The 19,177-nt window shown below is 31.9% G+C and overlaps 1 protein-coding gene across 2 annotated transcripts in view; it reads left to right on the top strand.

Moving 5' to 3' along the window:
- LOC6036821 (membralin) overlaps nucleotides 1-19,177 on the top strand; it is a 208,478-nt gene that overhangs the window by 25,215 nt on the left and 164,086 nt on the right. For both annotated transcript variants that reach the window (XM_038259194.1, XM_038259193.1), the window contains exon 8: nucleotides 7,567-7,650. In XM_038259194.1, coding sequence (XP_038115122.1) covers nucleotides 7,567-7,650 — 84 coding nt within the window. The remainder of the gene's footprint in view (nucleotides 1-7,566; nucleotides 7,651-19,177) is intronic.

The raw sequence follows: 19,177 nt of genomic DNA, 5'->3' as shown, positions 1-19,177 counted from the left end.
AATTTTCCAAATTTTACAAATTTTACGATTTTTACGAATTTTTAGAAATTCTACGAATTGTACGAATGTACAAATTTTACGAATTTTAAGAATTTTACGAACTTTTAGAATTTTACAAATTTTGCGAATTTACAAATTTTATAAATAATTTTTTCGATTTTATTTTTTTTAATTTGAAAATTTCCTAAAATTAGTCATTTCAAGTTATACAAATTGTACAGATTTCGCAATTATTACAAAATTTTACGAATTTCGCAAATTGTTACCATTTTTAAGAATTTTACATATTTTACAAATTTTTCAAATTTTTCAAATTTTTCAAATTTTACAAATTTTACAAATTTTACAAATTTTACAAATTTTACAAATTTTACAAATTTTACAAATTTTACAAATTTTACAAATTTTACAAATTTTACAAATTTTACAAATTTTACAAATTTTACAAATTTTACAAATTTTACAAATTTTACAAATTTTACAAATTTTACAAATTTTACAAATTTTACAAATTTTACAAATTTTACAAATTTTACAAATTTTACAAATTTTACAAATTTTACAAATTTTACAAATTTTACAAATTTTACAAATTTTACAAATTTTACAAATTTTACAAATTTTACAAATTTTACAAATTTTACAAATTTTACAAATTTTACAAATTTTACAAATTTTACAAATTTTACAAATTTTACAAATTTTACAAATTTTACAAATTTTACAAATTTTACAAATTTTACAAATTTTACAAATTTTACAAATTTTACAAATTTTACAAATTTTACAAATTTTACAAATTTTACAAATTTTACAAATTTTTCAAATTTTTCAAATTTTTCAAATTTTACAAATTTTACAAATTTTACAAATTTTACAAATTTTACAAATTTTACAAATTTTACAGATTTTACAGATTTTACAGATTTTACAAATTTTACAAATTTTACAAATTTTACAAATTTTTCAAATTTTACAAATTTTACAAATTTTACAAATTTTATAAATTTTACAAATTTTACAAATTTTACAAATTTTACAAATTTTACAAATTTTACAAATTTTACAAATTTTACAAATTTTACAAATTTTACAAATTTTACAAATTTTACAAATTTTACAAATTTTACAAATTTTACAAATTTTACAAATTTTACAAATTTTACAAATTTTACAAATTTTACAAATTTTACAAATTTTACGAATATTATGAATAACACGATTTTTTTCAGTTTTATCAATTTTAGGTTTTTTTCGAATTTTAGGAATTTACGATCTTCACGAATTTGATGGAATTTACGAATTTTGCGAATTTTACTAATTTTACATTTTTGATTTGAGTTTTACGAATTTTACAGATTTTATTTTATTATATTTAAACAATTTTCTTATATTTTAAGATAATTAATCATCTTATTTGTGGTTAAATAGCAGCGACAATTGTTGTTAAAAGCTGGTACTGAAATTTGATGAAATATTTCAGACAAGACACCACAACAGTGACGTCACATTGTGCATTGTTTGTCCTTTTACAAATTTTACAAATTTTACAAATTTTACAAATTTTACAAATTTTACAAATTTTACAAATTTTACAAATTTTACAAATTTTACAAATTTTACAAATTTTACAAATTTTACAAATTTTACAAATTTTACAAATTTTACAAATTTTACAAATTTTTCAAATTTTTCAAATTTTTCAAATTTTACAAATTTTACAAATTTTACAAATTTTACAAATTTTACAAATTTTACAAATTTTACAAATTTTACAAATTTTACAAATTTTACAAATTTTACAGATTTTACAGATTTTACAGATTTTACAAATTTTACAAATTTTACAAATTTTACAAATTTTTCAAATTTTACAAATTTTACAAATTTTACAAATTTTATAAATTTTACAAATTTTACAAATTTTACAAATTTTACAAATTTTACAAATTTTACAAATTTTACAAATTTTACAAATTTTACAAATTTTACAAATTTTACAAATTTTACAAATTTTACAAATTTTACAAATTTTACAAATTTTACAAATTTTACAAATTTTACAAATTTTACAAATTTTACAAATTTTACAAATTTTACAAATTTTACAAATTTTACAAATTTTACGAATATTATGAATAACACGATTTTTTTCAGTTTTATCAATTTTAGGTTTTTTTCGAATTTTAGGAATTTACGATCTTCACGAATTTGATGGAATTTACGAATTTTGCGAATTTTACTAATTTTACATTTTTGATTTGAGTTTTACGAATTTTACAGATTTTATTTTATTATATTTAAACAATTTTCTTATATTTTAAGATAATTAATCATCTTATTTGTGGTTAAATAGCAGCGACAATTGTTGTTAAAAGCTGGTACTGAAATTTGATGAAATATTTCAGACAAGACACCACAACAGTGACGTCACATTGTGCATTGTTTGTCCTTGCCTGTCACATCTCACTTGCCTCACATGATGAAGGTAAATGTTGGGTATCTTTTGCTACATCTTTATTTTTCTTCCTCGTTCTACTGAGGAACTCCCTTTCATTGCCGAACCACTTACAACAAAAAACCCTTTTTTCTCTCTGTTATTGTTGCTGGTTGGAGTTGTCGCCTGGTGACGAGGTGACAGCGTTCTCTCTATAGATAGAGAAAGTGATCCTTTGGGAGTGCTCTGCTTCAGGAAGGTCAACGTTGGACACATCAAAAAAGCAAAAAAAAAAGAAAAGAGTCGAGAAGAAGATAAAAGGATTCGTATCAATATATTACCATGAAAATGTAGCCGAGGTGAATTGAAAGTGAAACATGATAGCCATTTGACATGAATGTGTGTAATTAGGTTGGTTCCGTTCCGTTCTTTTGGGGGGTAGACGACTGGCGTTGGCATGTCCTGTCCATACATCTCACTCGCACTCTCTCGTTCTGCTGGAAATGCCTGCACGGCTGAAAGTGCTGGCCGGATGTCCTGGGCGACGGAGTTGGCGTAGCAGGGTGGGGGCGGATGTTTGCGATAGTTGTGCTAAATGGAATTGGCCCAACGTTACGGGGGTCCCCGTCACCGCACACCAGCCTTTGACACGTGTGCCACGTGAGTTTGACTGGGAGGAGTGAGGGGGCGGATGTGTGCGTTTGTCTCGGGCAGTAATTTTAGGGAAATATACACACTCGCATGAGTTGATCAGTTGGCAGGAGGTTCCATTTAATGGATGGATTGAAGGTTGGAGAGTTGAGCTTTCTTTGTAAAAAAATGTAAAAATTACTTCAAAAACATACATATTAAATTTGTAGTTAATTTATAGCAACCATGCAATTGGAGCAATTATCTCTGAATTCCGCAAATAGATTTTATTTATATTTTTTTATTGGATTCAAACTTTGTGGGGTCCCAATCACCAAAGAAGCCTTGTTTTGTCATTGGTTCACCCATACACCCAAGTAACATTTTAGGTTTTATCAAAGCTGTCACAACCGCTATAAAACCTATCAGCCAAAACCAACATTAAAACCACATAGTCGTAACAAACTCTCCAGAACCTCAAACCCAAAAGGACCTCTGCAAAAGGTTGTTACGGCTTATTTATAAAACCCACATAGGCCTTACAACTGAATCCTAACAATCTCCTCAAAACCTTGATAACACCTTTGTTAAAACCTTGATAGGAGTTAGGGAAAAATGACATTTCATATGTTTTCATGCGTCTTATGACAAACAGATTTTATTCGTCTTACCATGGGGATGGTTTCCAATTTCTCGATAAATGTGAGGGAGATAGAGCCAAAAAAAAAAAAAATAACTCGCTTCATAATACAAATTTCTTCTGCAATCACAGTTTTTAATGACATTTTTTTCGCAATAAATATTTAAAATATTTTTGAACTTCTATTGCTATGCTAACGATGTCAGAAATTAATCATCATTGTGTGTTTTCATCGAATTTCAATAAAATTTATGCCTTTTTTTATTTTTTTCTGCCAAGATGGCGGTCAATAATATTCATTGCTATTTGGCTGCGTTAGATGCTCTTTTAGGAGCTTTTGGTTTTAAGTGAGCTTTCTGCATGCCTAATGGCACTTGACAGCTACAACACCCTTGGTTTCAATGAAGCATGCGATAAAACCATTTGGCTTGGCATTGCCATCTGGTTTTCATGCCTATATTGAAACTTTTATAAAACCTTATTGAAAGCCAGTCGGGTTTTATTTTCACCAGGATTTATGTCCGAGACATAAAACCTTGTTAGAACCTATTAATTAGCTCTTGCTTTTTGGTTGCGGTGAATGCCCATATAAAACTACACAGCAAAAAAAAGTTGAATTTTTGAATGTTGAAAATTTGGTAGGTTGAATATTATCTCTTTTTTGTGTAATATTACTTAAAAAATGTGTAAAAATGTGAACCTGATGAATATTCATCAAAAACTGATGAAAATTCATCATTTTTAGAGGTAAAACTAATCATTTATTTTGCCACAAAATCCGGCACCATTTCCTGATGAATGTTACCATCATTTTTTTTCTGTGTATTAATCAATCAAGATGCTACCATAAAACCTCAATAAAACTAGGTGGTAGCTAGTTGGTTTAGAAATGTTACTTTGGAAGGCTCCATACAATTTTGGCAGCTGTCCACACAAACATGCTACGTGAATATCCGAAAATTTGTAACTTTTGAAGGATTTTCCCGAAAGTTTCCCGAAATCCTTATATTTTTTTGACTTCAGTTTTTTTTTATATAAAATCAAATTTGCAATCAAAAATTACTTAACAGATTTACGCTCATTTGAAATGTTTTCAGAGATATTCTCTACGAAATCGGTCTTTTATTGAGGTTTTGCAGCGCGACTGTGTTTCAAATGTAGGTGGCGCCAAAATGAGGTTACTTGCCAAAAATCGTATTCCTTTCTGCTGGATTGAAGAACAAAATCGCTTATTTCTCATGATTCCCTGCATCAATCTTAATGAAACTAGTTGCAAAAGACGAGAAAAATTTTTTGCTTTAAAATAATGAACATAATTTTTTGGGCGCGCAAAAATTTTTGAACTTTTTCTTTAAAAAACATGTTTTGGAACACGAAAAAATGAGTTTCCCCGTAAATATCGAAGAAATAAACAGTTATATAAATGATAACAGATGTGTTAACGTATATTCAACAATTTTCATTGATTTTTGACAGACTTTCTTGCCAAATAGTCCAAATTACTATCTTTTTCTAAATTTCCAGTTTTCTCGTAGAAAAATCAAACAAATATTGGAAAGTTATACACCAAATTGTTGGAAATAATTTTTCTCATCCGAATCCGGCATAAGTTCAATAAAAATGTTGATTTTGAAGGTTAAAACACATTTTTTTCGAAAAATTTACGCTATTTGTTCATAGGTGGCGGCTTGTGTCTTTTAGCTTTGCTGCAAATTCTCTATTTAATTTTAATTTTTGTATTTTTTAATCCGGCTGAAACATTGGTGGTCCCTTCGATAAGCAGAAAAAAAAACATTACAACATACAAATTTGGCAGCTGTCCCTACAAAAATGTTGTATGAACATTCAAAAATCTGTATCTCTTGAAGGCATTTTTTGATCGATTTGGTGTCTTCGGCAAGGTTGTAGGTATGAATAAGGACTACACTGAAAAAAGAGATACACGGTATAATTTTTTTGTGATTTTTAATTTCACTTTTTGTGACTAAAAATTGATTTGGTAAAAACAAATCAGTTTTTAAGAATTTTTGAATCAATGCTTGAAAACGGTGCACTTTATAAAAAATAAACTAAAGTACTTTTTGTTCCCAAATTCGAATACAGATCGAAAAATGAAGTTGAAAAATTTGGGCGACCAATATTTCGATTTTTTTTTTTAAATCAGTATTGATTCAAAAATTTATAACTCGGTCAAAGATTTTTTTGCCAATTCTGGAAATTTCTGAAAAGTCCATACCTACAACTTTGCCCAAGACACCAAATCGATAAAAAACTTCCTTCAAAAGATACAGATTTTCGAATTTTCATAAATCATTTTGGTATGGACAGCTGCCAAATTTGTATGGAAAATTATATGGACGAACTAATGATGCAAAATTACTTCTTTGAGCATATCGAAGGCACAAAAAAAAATTCAGCTGGATTAACAAATACAAAAAAAAATCGAATGATTGAGATATCAGAGATTTGCCCCAATTTTTTTTTTTTTTGAGAAGATCATGAAATTTTACGAATGCTTCATATTCCAGCATTGAAAATTGGACCATAAGTTGCATATTGGCATTAGAAAATGTAGAATTGTTTGTATGAATCTTGAGAAACTTCAAGTTTTCATGTTTCTTTTTCTTTTATTCGTTATATTTCAGCAATCTTCAATGTCTTCTTGTCAATTTTATTGGAAATTTTTTGAACTTTTCGAAACAGGAATTGACATTATTTAAAAAAATCGAAAACTGCAATTTTTCACTTGAAATTGAACTTAAAGTGGCTATTTCATGAAAACGGTGCACTTTATCAAAAATCTTTAATGCACTATTCGATTTAAAATTTTGATTCTTCGTCAAAAACTGAAGCCAAAAATTATTTCACTAAAATTTTCTATACTTCTCTATGGCTCAAAAAATGCGTTTTTTTTTGTAAAAAATATCAAGAAATAATCAAATTGCAAATATTTTTCAAAGTTTATGTCGCCCCCCCCCCCCCTTCCTTTTTAGAAAAACTTTTAAATTTTAATGAAAATGAAAGTTTAATCAACTTAAAACTAGTTAAAATACATTTTCTTGCGTTTATAATCATATTTAGCATGTTTGAACTCTTTTGAAAACATTTTAAATTTCCAGGAAATACCAATGTACAGTTCCACAAAAAGTTTTTTTTCGCGAAAAAAAAAAAATCCGTCAATACATCGATATTTTGAAAACTAATGATTGGAAAGCAATTGGACGCGTGTAAAATGTTTTTTGAAACACGTTTTTAATCCAAATGTTAACACCTAGGCTTGTAATTTCATTTTTTTTATTTTTCAGGTAAAACTTACTTGAAGACTTTCCCTTATCTTCTTTAAAAAGTGGAGCATCAGTTAACAATTCCTCGACAGCTTGAACTTAGTTAGTCGTTTTGCAAACATGACGAAGTCCAGTCCGCAATCCGCTTAAATCACCGCCATAAAACAAACTTTTTTGCCTGCGATTCGTCCATTTGTTTACAATTTATATTTGTGAGTTTTAGGGTCTTAGTATTTGAAATGGTTTTTAACACCTAAACTCCCAAGCTGAAGAAAAAGAGGGGAATTTGTACACTCAAAAAAAAAAAAAATGAGTTCGCGTAAACGTGAACAGAGTTCATGCCAACGTGGACCAGGAAGAAAACTGTTCACTTTTATGGTGCAATGCACTATAAAAATTGACCAGTTTTCTTCCTGGTTCCCGGTGGGATAAACTCTGTTCCCGTTTACGCGAACTAATTTTTTTGAGTGTATGTAATAAAAATAGGAATAAACATTTTTAAGCAGCACCAATTCCGGTTATTTTCAACAATAATTAATTAAACTGTTTTCTCTCCCCCCCCCCCTCTTTTCCAGTGGACCTGCTCCAGATGCTGGAGTTCAACATTCCGGTGCGCTTCCCGGCGGCACCCCTGCTGACCGTCATCCTGGCCCTAGTCGGTGAGTACTCCGTCCTAAAATTCCCTCGAAAGTGACCACCACGCAAGGAATATTCGCCCTTCGGGAACATCACCGCCAGCATGTTTTAGGCCGCTCACACGCAAGACCCATTTTATCACCTGAAATATGGACCCCGGGGCCGTTAATTCCTCGACAATTTGTTAACTACCTTCCGGCCTGAAGGTGTGAGAGAGGGGGTAATGAGGCACCCCGCGGCCAAGTTTCGGAACTTGGTCACGCAAGCCAATTTGTTTCCATTACGTTGCCAAAACGTCGTCGTCGTCGTCGTCGTGTGTGCGGCGTCGTACTTGGCTTCATAAATACTGCGATTAATTGCGGGACCAAGGATAGGTTTTAGCCGACGCGGGACTCAAGGTGTGCGAGAAGGAGTGTGGAGTTTGGACTCTGGCATCGGTGATTTACGGGCAACATTTGGGTATGCCGTCTAGTGTAATGGTTGGGCGAGGAAATTAATTGTTGCGTTTATTCAAAGCAATTTATGTTTATTCACTGCTAACGGTGTGATGTGAGTTTGTTGTCAATTAAAAGTAATGCGATTGTATGTTTTTACTAGTATACTTTAACTTAACACTCATTTCAAGTTCCACACACTTATGACCTGAGGGAAATTGCATGCTCGTCACCTGTCCAGAGACCACTCCCAAAAGTCAGCACTGAAAAGTCCATCAATTGGCGAGATTCCAATATGTGATGGTCCCTTTGTTCCCCTAGCTCAGTATTTTGGGCATATTTTTGGCTTGCCCACAAACCTCGTAACCAGATATTCCAGAACCAGAACCGGAACCGATGCACAGAAGCCACGCAGAAGCATTCTGCCTCGATGCTGATGCTGGGTACAAATTCCTCTTGGATGGTGCTGGCCACGACGTGGTGGAAAACGTTTGGCACGGGGTGTCAATATCTTGTTTGGTACGGAACTGGCAGCGCATTTTGAAGGGTTGCAGTCGGCCAATGGATACCGCTCAAATCATGCCAATCAGCGAAAGTTGAAATCGAGAATTATTGGGTTTGGGAGGGCACCGTGGAAAATATTTTTCAAAAATGTTGGATAGGCGGTACTAGCTTGAAATTTTTAACGTCACACAGTAAAAGAATTGTGATAAAATTGCATCTAAAAAGGGGTACATCTTTTATGTTAGAATAAAGGTTTAATTTTATCTGTGATAATGTGTAAATTTTCATTTGGCAGACGCTAGGAAAAAATATCTGTAATCCCCAAAAAAATATCAAACTGGCGGGTTATATGAGCATGAGCATGAGCATGAGCATGGTTGACTGCCAATGAGCTGCTACTCCGTTATTGACAGATCAGCTGAAGTTAAACAATGAATCAAAAATGATCAATGGGAGCCAACCATCCGTTCACTGTTTAACCCCTGAAGACCCCGACTTTATTAGTCAATACCGGCGCCCTCCCAAGAAGCCTGCAGTTCAACAAAAGGGAGGAATGTTAGTCCGATAGTTGAAGTTGCAGACTCATCAAGCACATAGTTTTTCGCTATATACTTGTTGATACCGCTTGAGACCGTTGAATCCACAGCATCTCCTTCAAGCATCACGTGATTATTATTTTTTGGGTTAGTAGGATAAGGTATTGGCTTTTCGATGCCTCCCGAGCTACGATGCTATGGGGAGGACTTTCATAACAGACCCGTCGGCGAGCCTTCCGAGCAACGATGCTATGGGAAGGTCTTTTGGTTAACACACAAAGTCACTCACACACAATTATTTCACTCCACTATTAATTAATTCAAAATGTCAGTGCGTCTTTCGATCATTATATAGAAATGGCTTTTTCACCATTAAAAATAAAACCTTATTCAAAACATTATACACAATTTACCCGACGCCGTGCCTTCCGATCAACGATGATATAGGAAGGGCTTAGAAAATCACAAAACAATTAATTAAGATCTCGCGTCCCCACTTCCAGCGCACCAATGATGCTATTATTCGATTAGCACAATCACTCACTCCATACGAATACAAAAGCACACAAAAAAATTAACCTGCATAATCACGATTTCGCGTCCCCACTTCCAGCGCACCAATGATGCTATTATTCGATTAGCACAATCACTCATCCGATACGAACAGCGACACAAAAGCACACCAAAAAATTAACCTGAATAATCACGACTTCGCGTCCCCACTTCCAGCGCACCAATGATGCTATTATTCGATTAGCACAATCACTCACTCCATACGAATACAAAAGCACACAAAAAAATTAACCTGCATAATCACGATTTCGCGTCCCCACTTCCAGCGCACCAATGATGCTATTATTCGATTAGCACAATCACTCATCCGATACGAACAGCGACACAAAAGCACACCAAAAAATTAACCTGAATAATCACGACTTCGCGTCCCCACTTCCAGCGCACCAATCTCAAACTGGCGGGTTATATCTAGCTTACTAAGTCCACGCCCCAACCCGCACGGCCAACTCGCCGCTGTGAAAACTGATCGATCAAAGCCGTACATTGTATACTGTATTTACTGCACACAGCAAAAAATCCCATGGTAATTGGGATTACAGATATTTTTTTTCTAGCGTCTGCCAGATGTAAATTTACACATTATTAGAGGTAAAATTCAACCTTTTTCTGACATTTAAAATGTTCCCCTTTTTAGACCAAATTTTACCACGATTTTTTTGTTGTGCATATTATTTTTTCTATGATTTACAGTTGATATTAGCTTTGCACACATGCTGATTTATTTCAGCATGAAAATAGAAAGTGGAAAGTTTGTTTCAAACTTTTTGAGGGGCCTTCCCTATGACCAAAGAAGCCAATAAGTGTCATGGGTTTACCCATACAAGTTTTGGTTTCTTTGGCAAAGTTGTTTTTATTTACAAGATTTTTTAAAATATGTTTTAAACTTAAGCCTCCAACTTCTGAGCCTTTGACAAATATGGTCAAAAATGTTGCCGCCGAGTTACGATTTTTCTTTTGAAAAAAGCGATTGTTTTCTTACAGCATTTGAAAAGCTTTAAATAAGACTTGGGGACTTCGTTTTTAAGTTTTTTTTAATCAAAATGCCATTTTTCCTAGTGTCCTAGTGTCCCTGGCAATTACTTAAACCTATTACAAAGTTTGATTTATCTTTTGAATATTTTTGTTGAGAGCTTTAGAAAATCTTTTTTAGATGGGGCAAGCGTACCATATGGTTTTTAAGTATGGAAAAAAATCGAATTGCTGTGACAACACATTTTGTTGGGAAATAAATAAAGGTACCTAAAAACTGATCAATAATTGTAAAAAAAATGCCCATAAAAATAATTCTTCAATTTTAATTTTTGTATTTTTTATTACGGCCAAAACTTTTTTGGTGCCTTCGGTATGCCCAAAGAAGCCATTTTGCATCATTAGTTTGTCCATATAATTTTGCATACAAATTTGGCAGCTGTCCATACAAAAATGATGTATGAAAATTCAAAAATCTGTATCTTTTGAAAGAATTTTTTGATCGATTTGGTGTCTTCAGCAAAGTTGTAGGTATGGATACGGACTACATACCATACCAATCAGCATAGCGCACCAGGTACGCGTGCTGTAGCAAGAAGACGCTTCCATCTTTCTCGGTCTTGTGCTGCTACTCTCCAATTTCCCAGGTTACAGATCTTCCGGATATCACCATTCACTTGATCTCCCCACCGTGCGCGCGGTTTCCCTGCTCTTCGGCCTGTTCCGCCAGCTGGTTCAGCGCGGTCAAATAGCAGTCTGACAGGCTGGCTTTCGTCCATTCGGGCGACATGGCCGGCACGTTCGTCCTCCTGCCGCATCGTCCAGGTCTCGTGGCCATAGAGGACTACCGGTCTGATCAGTGTTCTGTACATCGTCAGCTTCGTGCGGCGTTGCACTCGATCCGAAGTGAGAGTTTTCCGTAATCCGAAGTACGCACGATTCCCAGCAAAAATACGAGTCCGGATCTCTTTGCTGGTGTCGTTGTCGGCAGTTACCAGCGATCCCAAGTACACGAACTCGCTCACCTCCTCCAACTCATCACCATCCACAGTTAGAGGGGTGAGACTTGGGGGGCCGACATCCTTCGAACCCCTTCCTTTCATGTACTTCGTCTTCGTCGTATTCATGCCAAGTCCTACACGCCTTGCTTGTACCTTCAGTCGGGTGTAGACGTCCATCACCGTCTCCAGGTTTCTTGCCACAATGTCGATGTCATCGGCAAAAGCAAGCAACTGGTAGGACTTGTTCATAATCGTGCCACTCGTTTCGATGCCCGCCCTTCGAATAATGCCCTCAAGGACGATGTTGAACAGCGCACAGGATAAGCCATCACCTTGCCGCAGCCCTCGGCGTGATCCAAAGGGTTCCGCTAATTCCCCCGAAACACGCACGTGACACATCACACCATCCAAGGTAGCCTTGATCAGCAGAGTCAGTTTATCAGGGAATCCGTTCTCGTGCATAATCTGCCTTAGCTGCTCGCGGTCGACTGTATCATAGGCCGCCTTGAAGTCGATGAAGATGTGATGTGTGGGCACGTTGTACTCACGACATTTCTCGAGGATCTGTCGGAGACAAAATATTTGGTCCGTGGTGGCGCGCGCGCCAGTGAAGCCCGCTTGATAGGGCCCCACGAATCTCCTTGCATGGGGTGACAGCTGACGGCAGAGGATCTGAGAGAGGATTTTGTAGGCAGCGTTGATAAGCGTAATGCCGCGGTAGTTGCCGCAGTCCAGCTTATCGCCCTTTTTGTAGATGGGGCACACGACACCATCCATCCATTCCTCCGGTAGCTTCTCCTCCTCCCAGATCTTGGAAATCACGCAGTGAAGCGCCCTCGCTAGTTTCTCTCCTCCATATTTGAAGAGCTCACCGGGTAACCGATCCTTTCCGGCAGCTCTGTTGTTCTTCAGCTTCCTGATCTTCCTCTTCACCGTCTCCAGATCAGGTGCTGGGAACTGTTCATCAGCTGCGGGCGCTCCAAGGTTGACTCCATCGCCGTCTCCGTTCGCTTCATCGCCGTTGAGGTGCTCGTTGAAGTACTGCTTCCACCTGTCCAACACCTCGCTCTTGTTTACGATCAGGTTTCCACCACTGTCCCTGCACACGTCGGCTCGCGGCACGAAGCCTTTGCGGGACCGGTTCACCTTCTCGCAAAACTTCCGCGTTTCGTTAGCTCGGAATAGCTGCTCCATTTCTGCGCAATCCCGGTCTTCCTGCTGGCGCTTCTTAAGCTTGAAGACCGCGACCTGCCGATTCCGAGCCTGCCTGTATCGTTCCACGTTCCCTCTCGTCGCCTTGTGCAGCTTCTTGTCGTAAGCTGCTTTCTTCTCGGCGGTAATCTGTTGGCACTCGTCGTCGTACCAATCATTCCGACTGACTCGGATCGCACTACCCAGTGTGGCTTCCGCTGCACTGCCGATGGCTGAGCGAATACGGCTCCAACCATCTTCGAGCGAGGTTGCGCCAAGTTCCTCCTCACCTGGCAGATTCGCTTCCAGCTGCTGCGCGTTGTCTGCCTGTGTGGATCAATCGGACCGCACACTGGACTCACAATCCAGAGGTCGCCGGTTCGAATCCCGAGGCGGACGCAAAAAAATTCTAAGTGCAAATATAGGTATTCGGTGCCCTCTCCCCGTGCCCATTAGCGTGGTTCACGTTTCTATGAAAAAGACAAAAGTTGATATTTTGTCTTGCATCAACCGGAATTTCGTTCTTTTATGTCCCCAGAAGCACTCCTGAAAATTTGAGCCCATTTGGTAAGGTCTAGGAGCTCCAGTTTTAATTTGAAATTTATATGGGATTTTGATTTATTTTCCATGGGAAACTATCTTTTTTTACATTGTATTAGGATTTTTGATAAATCGATGAAATGACTTGATTCTTATAGTAGGAGATAGGTTTTGAACTGGGAACAACTTTGTAGAACATACCAACATGCTAGGAAGTGACCCTTTAAAGATACAGATACTTTTAGATGGTGGCTTTTGAAGGGCCAGTCACCATCTAAAAGTATCTGTATCTTTAAAGGGTCACTTCCTAGCATGTTGGTATGTTCTACAAAGTTGTTCCCAGTTCAAAACCTATCTCCTACTATAAGAATCAAGTCATTTCATCGATTTATAAAAAAATCCTAATACAATGTAAAAGATAGTTTCCCTTGGAAAATAAATCAAAATCCCATATAAATTTCAAATAAAAACTGGAGCTCCTAGACCTTACCAAATGGGCTCAAATTTTCAGGAGTGCTTCTGGGGACATAAAAGAACGAAATTCCGGTTGATGCAAGACAAAATAACAACTTTCGTCTTTTTCATAGAAACGTGAACCACGCTAGTGCCCATACCTTCACACTTAGGAGACTCGGGAGGCGGAGTCTTGTCGCAAAAAGAACGATACACGCCTGTGGATCCGTTGACGAAACCGCAAGGTTTAAGAGGACCACATTATAAGGTGTTACGTCGATTCCGTTGCTGCGCGTAACTGTGGGCCACTTCCCCGTTCTGGAGACACGCGGTGTTGAACGGAGGGGCCCGCCGGCTTCGGCGTTGGTTGTACACCGTCGACAGCTTTGAGCGCATGTCAACTCCAACTAGGTAGTGGTCCGAGTCAATATTCGCACCGATGGATACGGACTACACTGGAAAAAATGATACACGGTAAAATAAAATTTGGTGAATATTTATTAAACTTTTTGTCACTAAAACTTGTTTTGCCAAAAAAAAAACACTATTTTATTTTTCATAAATTTCCAGGTTGTGCAAAAAATCTTAGACCGATTTAAGAATTTTTGAATCAATATCAACTTCATTTTTCGATGTAAAATCAGATTTGCAATCAAAAAGTACTTTAATGAAATTCAAGTTAAGGTCATTTTTAGGTAACTTTTTTGAAAACAGTCGCAGTTTTTCATTTTTTTAATTAGTGCACATGTTTGCCCACCTTTGAAAAAAATATTTTTGAAAAGCTCAGAAAATTCTCTATATTTTGCTCTTTTGAACTTTGTTGATACGACCCTTAGTTGCTGAGATATTGCCATGCAAAGGTTTAATCATGGTGTCGATTTCTGGAAAAGTCAGGGAAAACCTGGAATTGTCAGGGAATTTTATTTGACCTGGAAAAGTCAGGGAAAGTCAGGGAATTTTATGCTGGGTCAGGAAATTTCGATGATCTTAAAAATATTACTACAAAATTTCATTTCTTTTTAAAAATTCGCCCTTGATGATGTATTTGAATGTCTTCCAGGTCAAACTTTGGAACATTGATAATATTTAATTTTTAAATTGGTCAGTCCGAAAGGAACGCAGAACTCCATATAAAAAATGCTTAAGAAAAGGGTCACGATGAAAAGCGCATAACTTGTTTGCAATGTTTAGGTTTGAAAATCAAATAATTTGGATTTGATTTAAATTTCCGTTCAACTGAAAAATACAAATTACTAGCGCACACAGGTTGGGAAAATATGAGGCAGCTGTCCCATCATCCTCAGAGATTTGTTCGAAAATTGGTTGTTTGCTTAGCATATAGGGACCATAGAGAAAATCATACATTTTGTCAGAAAAATATAATGATTTAAAAAATCCAAAGTTAAAAAAATCGAACATTTCTGGAGTTTTTTTTTAAAGGTCCAATAAACCAAATTTCCAGTTTTTGCTTTTTGGGTGTTTTTGAAACCGCCTTGAGTCAGGGGTATTAAAAAAAACCCAAAAAGCAAAAACTGAAAATTTGGTTCAAAAAAAAACTCCAGATTTTAAAATTAAAAAATATATTTTTTAATATATATATGCCTAAAATTCTAAAGCATAAAGATTCTAAATTTTTAAAATTTTGAAGTGTTGATATTTTGGAATTGTTGATTTCTTAATTTTTTAGATTCTTATTCTAAAATTCTTACAAAAATTATAAAGTTAGAAAATTTTCCAAAATTTCACTTAAGTATTCGTTATCTAAATTTTTATTTTTCTCAAAATTAAACTGGACTATGATTTAAAAATGATCCAAAGTAGTCTAAATTTGTGTAATCTAAAATGTAAGCAAAATAGTGATGGTGAAATGGAATTAAAAATTAAAGAATTAAATTCAGGAATTAAAGAAATAAAACAAAAATTTATGGAAAAACAGTGTTTTTACGGACTACAGTCAACTTATTTTTAAACATACTGACTCTGAATATTTAATTTCTTTAAAGTTTTGAGTAATGTTTTTTATCCTTATTTATTGTTCTTTTATACTGGATACATTCAATTTTAATCTTGTGAATCTTAATCATATTTCAAACTTTTCCTGAAGATACAGACATTTGGAAGTAACAAAAATTATTATTGGGCATGTTCCAGTGGGTGTACTGTGCTTCTTTCCCAAATTGATTGGATGTAACAGAAGCTTCTCCGCCTTTGAATTTTAGATGGGATTCAACCAGAAGAAATATCTTTTTTCAAATTTGAACATTCTTGAAGAAAAATAAAAAATCAAAACATTCAAAAATTACAGCTCCAACTTTCAAAATTGGATTATTCAGAAATTAGGAAAAAATAAAAAAATAGTATTAAAAAACCCAAAAAAATAAATTCATATTAAAAAAGAAATTAAAAGATCCGAAATTTTTCAATCAAAAATTAATTAAATCTGAAAACAAAAATATCAATATTCAAAAAAATAAAATAAAATAAAAACAATCTAGAGAACAAAAAAATATTATTTTCAAATTCTTAAATTCTTAAATTCTTAAATTCTTTAATTCTTAAATTCTTAAATTCTTAAATTCTTAAATTCTTAAATTCTTAAATTCTTAAATTCTTAAATTCTTAAATTCTTAAATTCTTAAATTCTTAAATTCTTAAATTCTTAAATTCTTAAATTCTTAAATTCTTAAATTCTTAAATTCTTAAATTCTTAAATTCTTAAATTCTTAAATTCTTAAATTCTTAAATTGTTAAATTGTTAAATTCTTAAATTCTTAAATTCTTAAATTCTTAAATTCTTAAATTCTTAAATTCTTAAATTCTTAAATTCTTAAATTCTTAAATTCTTAAATTCTTAAATTCTTAAATTCTTAAATTCTTAAATTCTTAAATTCTTAAATTCTTAAATTCTTAAATTCTTAAATTCTTAAATTCTTAAATTCTTAAATTCTTAAATTCTTAAATTCTTAAATTCTTAAATTCTTAAATTCTTAAATTCTTAAATTCTTAAATTCTTAAATTCTTAAATTCTTAAATTCTTAAATTCTTAAATTCTTAAATTCTTAAATTCTTAAATTCTTAAATTCTTAAATTCTTAAATTCTTAAATTCTTAAATTCTTAAATTCTTAAATTCTTAAATTCTTAAATTCTTAAATTCTTAAATTCTTAAATTCTTAAATTCTTAAATTCTTAAATTCTTAAATTCTTAAATTCTTAAATTCTTAAATTCTTAAATTCTTAAATTCTTAAATTCTTAAATTCTTAAATTCTTAAATTCTTAAATTCTTAAATTCTTAAATTCTTAAATTCTTAAATTCTTAAATTCTTAAATTCTTAAATTCTTAAATTCTTAAATTCTTAAATTCTTAAATTCTTAAATTCTTAAATTCTTAAATTCTTAAATTCTTAAATTCTTAAATTCTTAAATTCTTAAATTCTTAAATTCTTAAATTCTTAAATTCTTAAATTCTTAAATTCTTAAATTCTTAAATTCTTAAATTCTTAAATTCTTAAATTCTTAAATTCTTAAATTCTTAAATTCTTAAATTCTTAAATTCTTAAATTCTTAAATTCTTAAATTCTTAAATTCTTAAATTCTTAAATTCTTAAATTCTTAAATTCTTAAATTCTTAAATTCTTAAATTCTTAAATTCTTAAATTCTTAAATTCTTAAATTCTTAAATTCTTAAATTCTTAAATTCTTAAATTCTTAAATTCTTAAATTCTTAAATTCTTAAATTCTTAAATTCTTAAATTCTTAAATTCTTAAATTCTTAAATTCTTAAATTCTTAAATTCTTAAATTCTTAAATTCTTAAATTCTTAAATTCTTAAATTCTTAAATTCTTAAATTCTTAAATTCTTAAATTCTTAAATTCTTAAATTCTTAAATTCTTAAATTCTTAAATTCTTAAATTCTTAAATTCTTAAATTCTTAAATTCTTAAATTCTTAAATTCTTAAATTCTTAAATTCTTAAATTCTTAAATTCTTAAATTCTTAAATTCTTAAATTCTTAAATTCTTAAATTCTTAAATTCTTAAATTCTTAAATTCTTAAATTCTTAAATTCTTAAATTCTTAAATTCTTAAATTCTTAAATTCTTAAATTCTTAAATTCTTAAATTCTTAAATTCTTAAATTCTTAAATTCTTAAATTCTTAAATTCTTAAATTCTTAAATTCTTAAATTCTTAAATTCTTAAATTCTTAAATTCTTAAATTCTTAAATTCTTAAATTCTTAAATTCTTAAATTCTTAAATTCTTAAATTCTTAAATTCTTAAATTCTTAAATTCTTAAATTCTTAAATTCTTAAATTCTTAAATTCTTAAATTCTTAAATTCTTAAATTCTTAAATTCTTAAATTCTTAAATTCTTAAATTCTTAAATTCTTAAATTCTTAAATTCTTAAATTCTTAAATTCTTAAATTCTTAAATTCTTAAATTCTTAAATTCTTAAATTCTTAAATTCTTAAATTCTTAAATTCTTAAATTCTTAAATTCTTAAATTCTTAAATTCTTAAATTCTTAAATTCTTAAATTCTTAAATTCTTAAATTCTTAAATTCTTAAATTCTTAAATTCTTAAATTCTTAAATTCTTAAATTCTTAAATTCTTAAATTCTTAAATTCTTAAATTCTTAAATTCTTAAATTCTTAAATTCTTAAATTCTTAAATTCTTAAATTCTTAAATTCTTAAATTCTTAAATTCTTAAATTCTTAAATTCTTAAATTCTTAAATTCTTAAATTCTTAAATTCTTAAATTCTTAAATTCTTAAATTCTTAAATTCTTAAATTCTTAAATTCTTAAATTCTTAAATTCTTAAATTCTTAAATTCTTAAATTCTTAAATTCTTAAATTCTTAAATTCTTAAATTCTTAAATTCTTAAATTCTTAAATTCTTCTAATATTTTATGAAGATGATTTAGGAAAATTTGCTTCGTTTTTTTTGGTAAGATCATCGAGTATGAACTGAATCTTAAATTTAAAACCTCAAGATCGAGAATTTATTACAATTTTTAATTTTTATTATTTGTTTTATTAAGACTTCATTGAGTTTTTAGATCTTTATTTCAAAATGTTGTAATTTTTGATTTTTTTTCCCAAATGTTTGTTTTGGCTTTTTCCTCTAGTTTACCTAATCCTAGCAAAAATACATTTTCAGCGTTTCAAGATTCTGCGTTCTGAGATTACAAAATTGAATTTATTATGAAACTCTTTTGTCTGTTTGTCACAAAAATATGTTTCACAAAATGACGCGGATTTTGCGTGGATTGGGTTTTGGGATGGCGTGGATTTTTTTTTATTTCTCCTTAACAGTTCTGAATAAAGGAATTTGAGAGTTCAAG

The sequence above is a fragment of the Culex quinquefasciatus genome, chromosome 3 (genome assembly GCF_015732765.1).
Source record: "Culex quinquefasciatus strain JHB chromosome 3, VPISU_Cqui_1.0_pri_paternal, whole genome shotgun sequence".
Classification (NCBI taxonomy): Eukaryota; Metazoa; Arthropoda; class Insecta; order Diptera; family Culicidae; genus Culex; species Culex quinquefasciatus.
The sequence above is the reverse complement of the archived record's forward strand: the minus strand, read 5'-3'. Positions and strand labels throughout refer to the sequence as shown.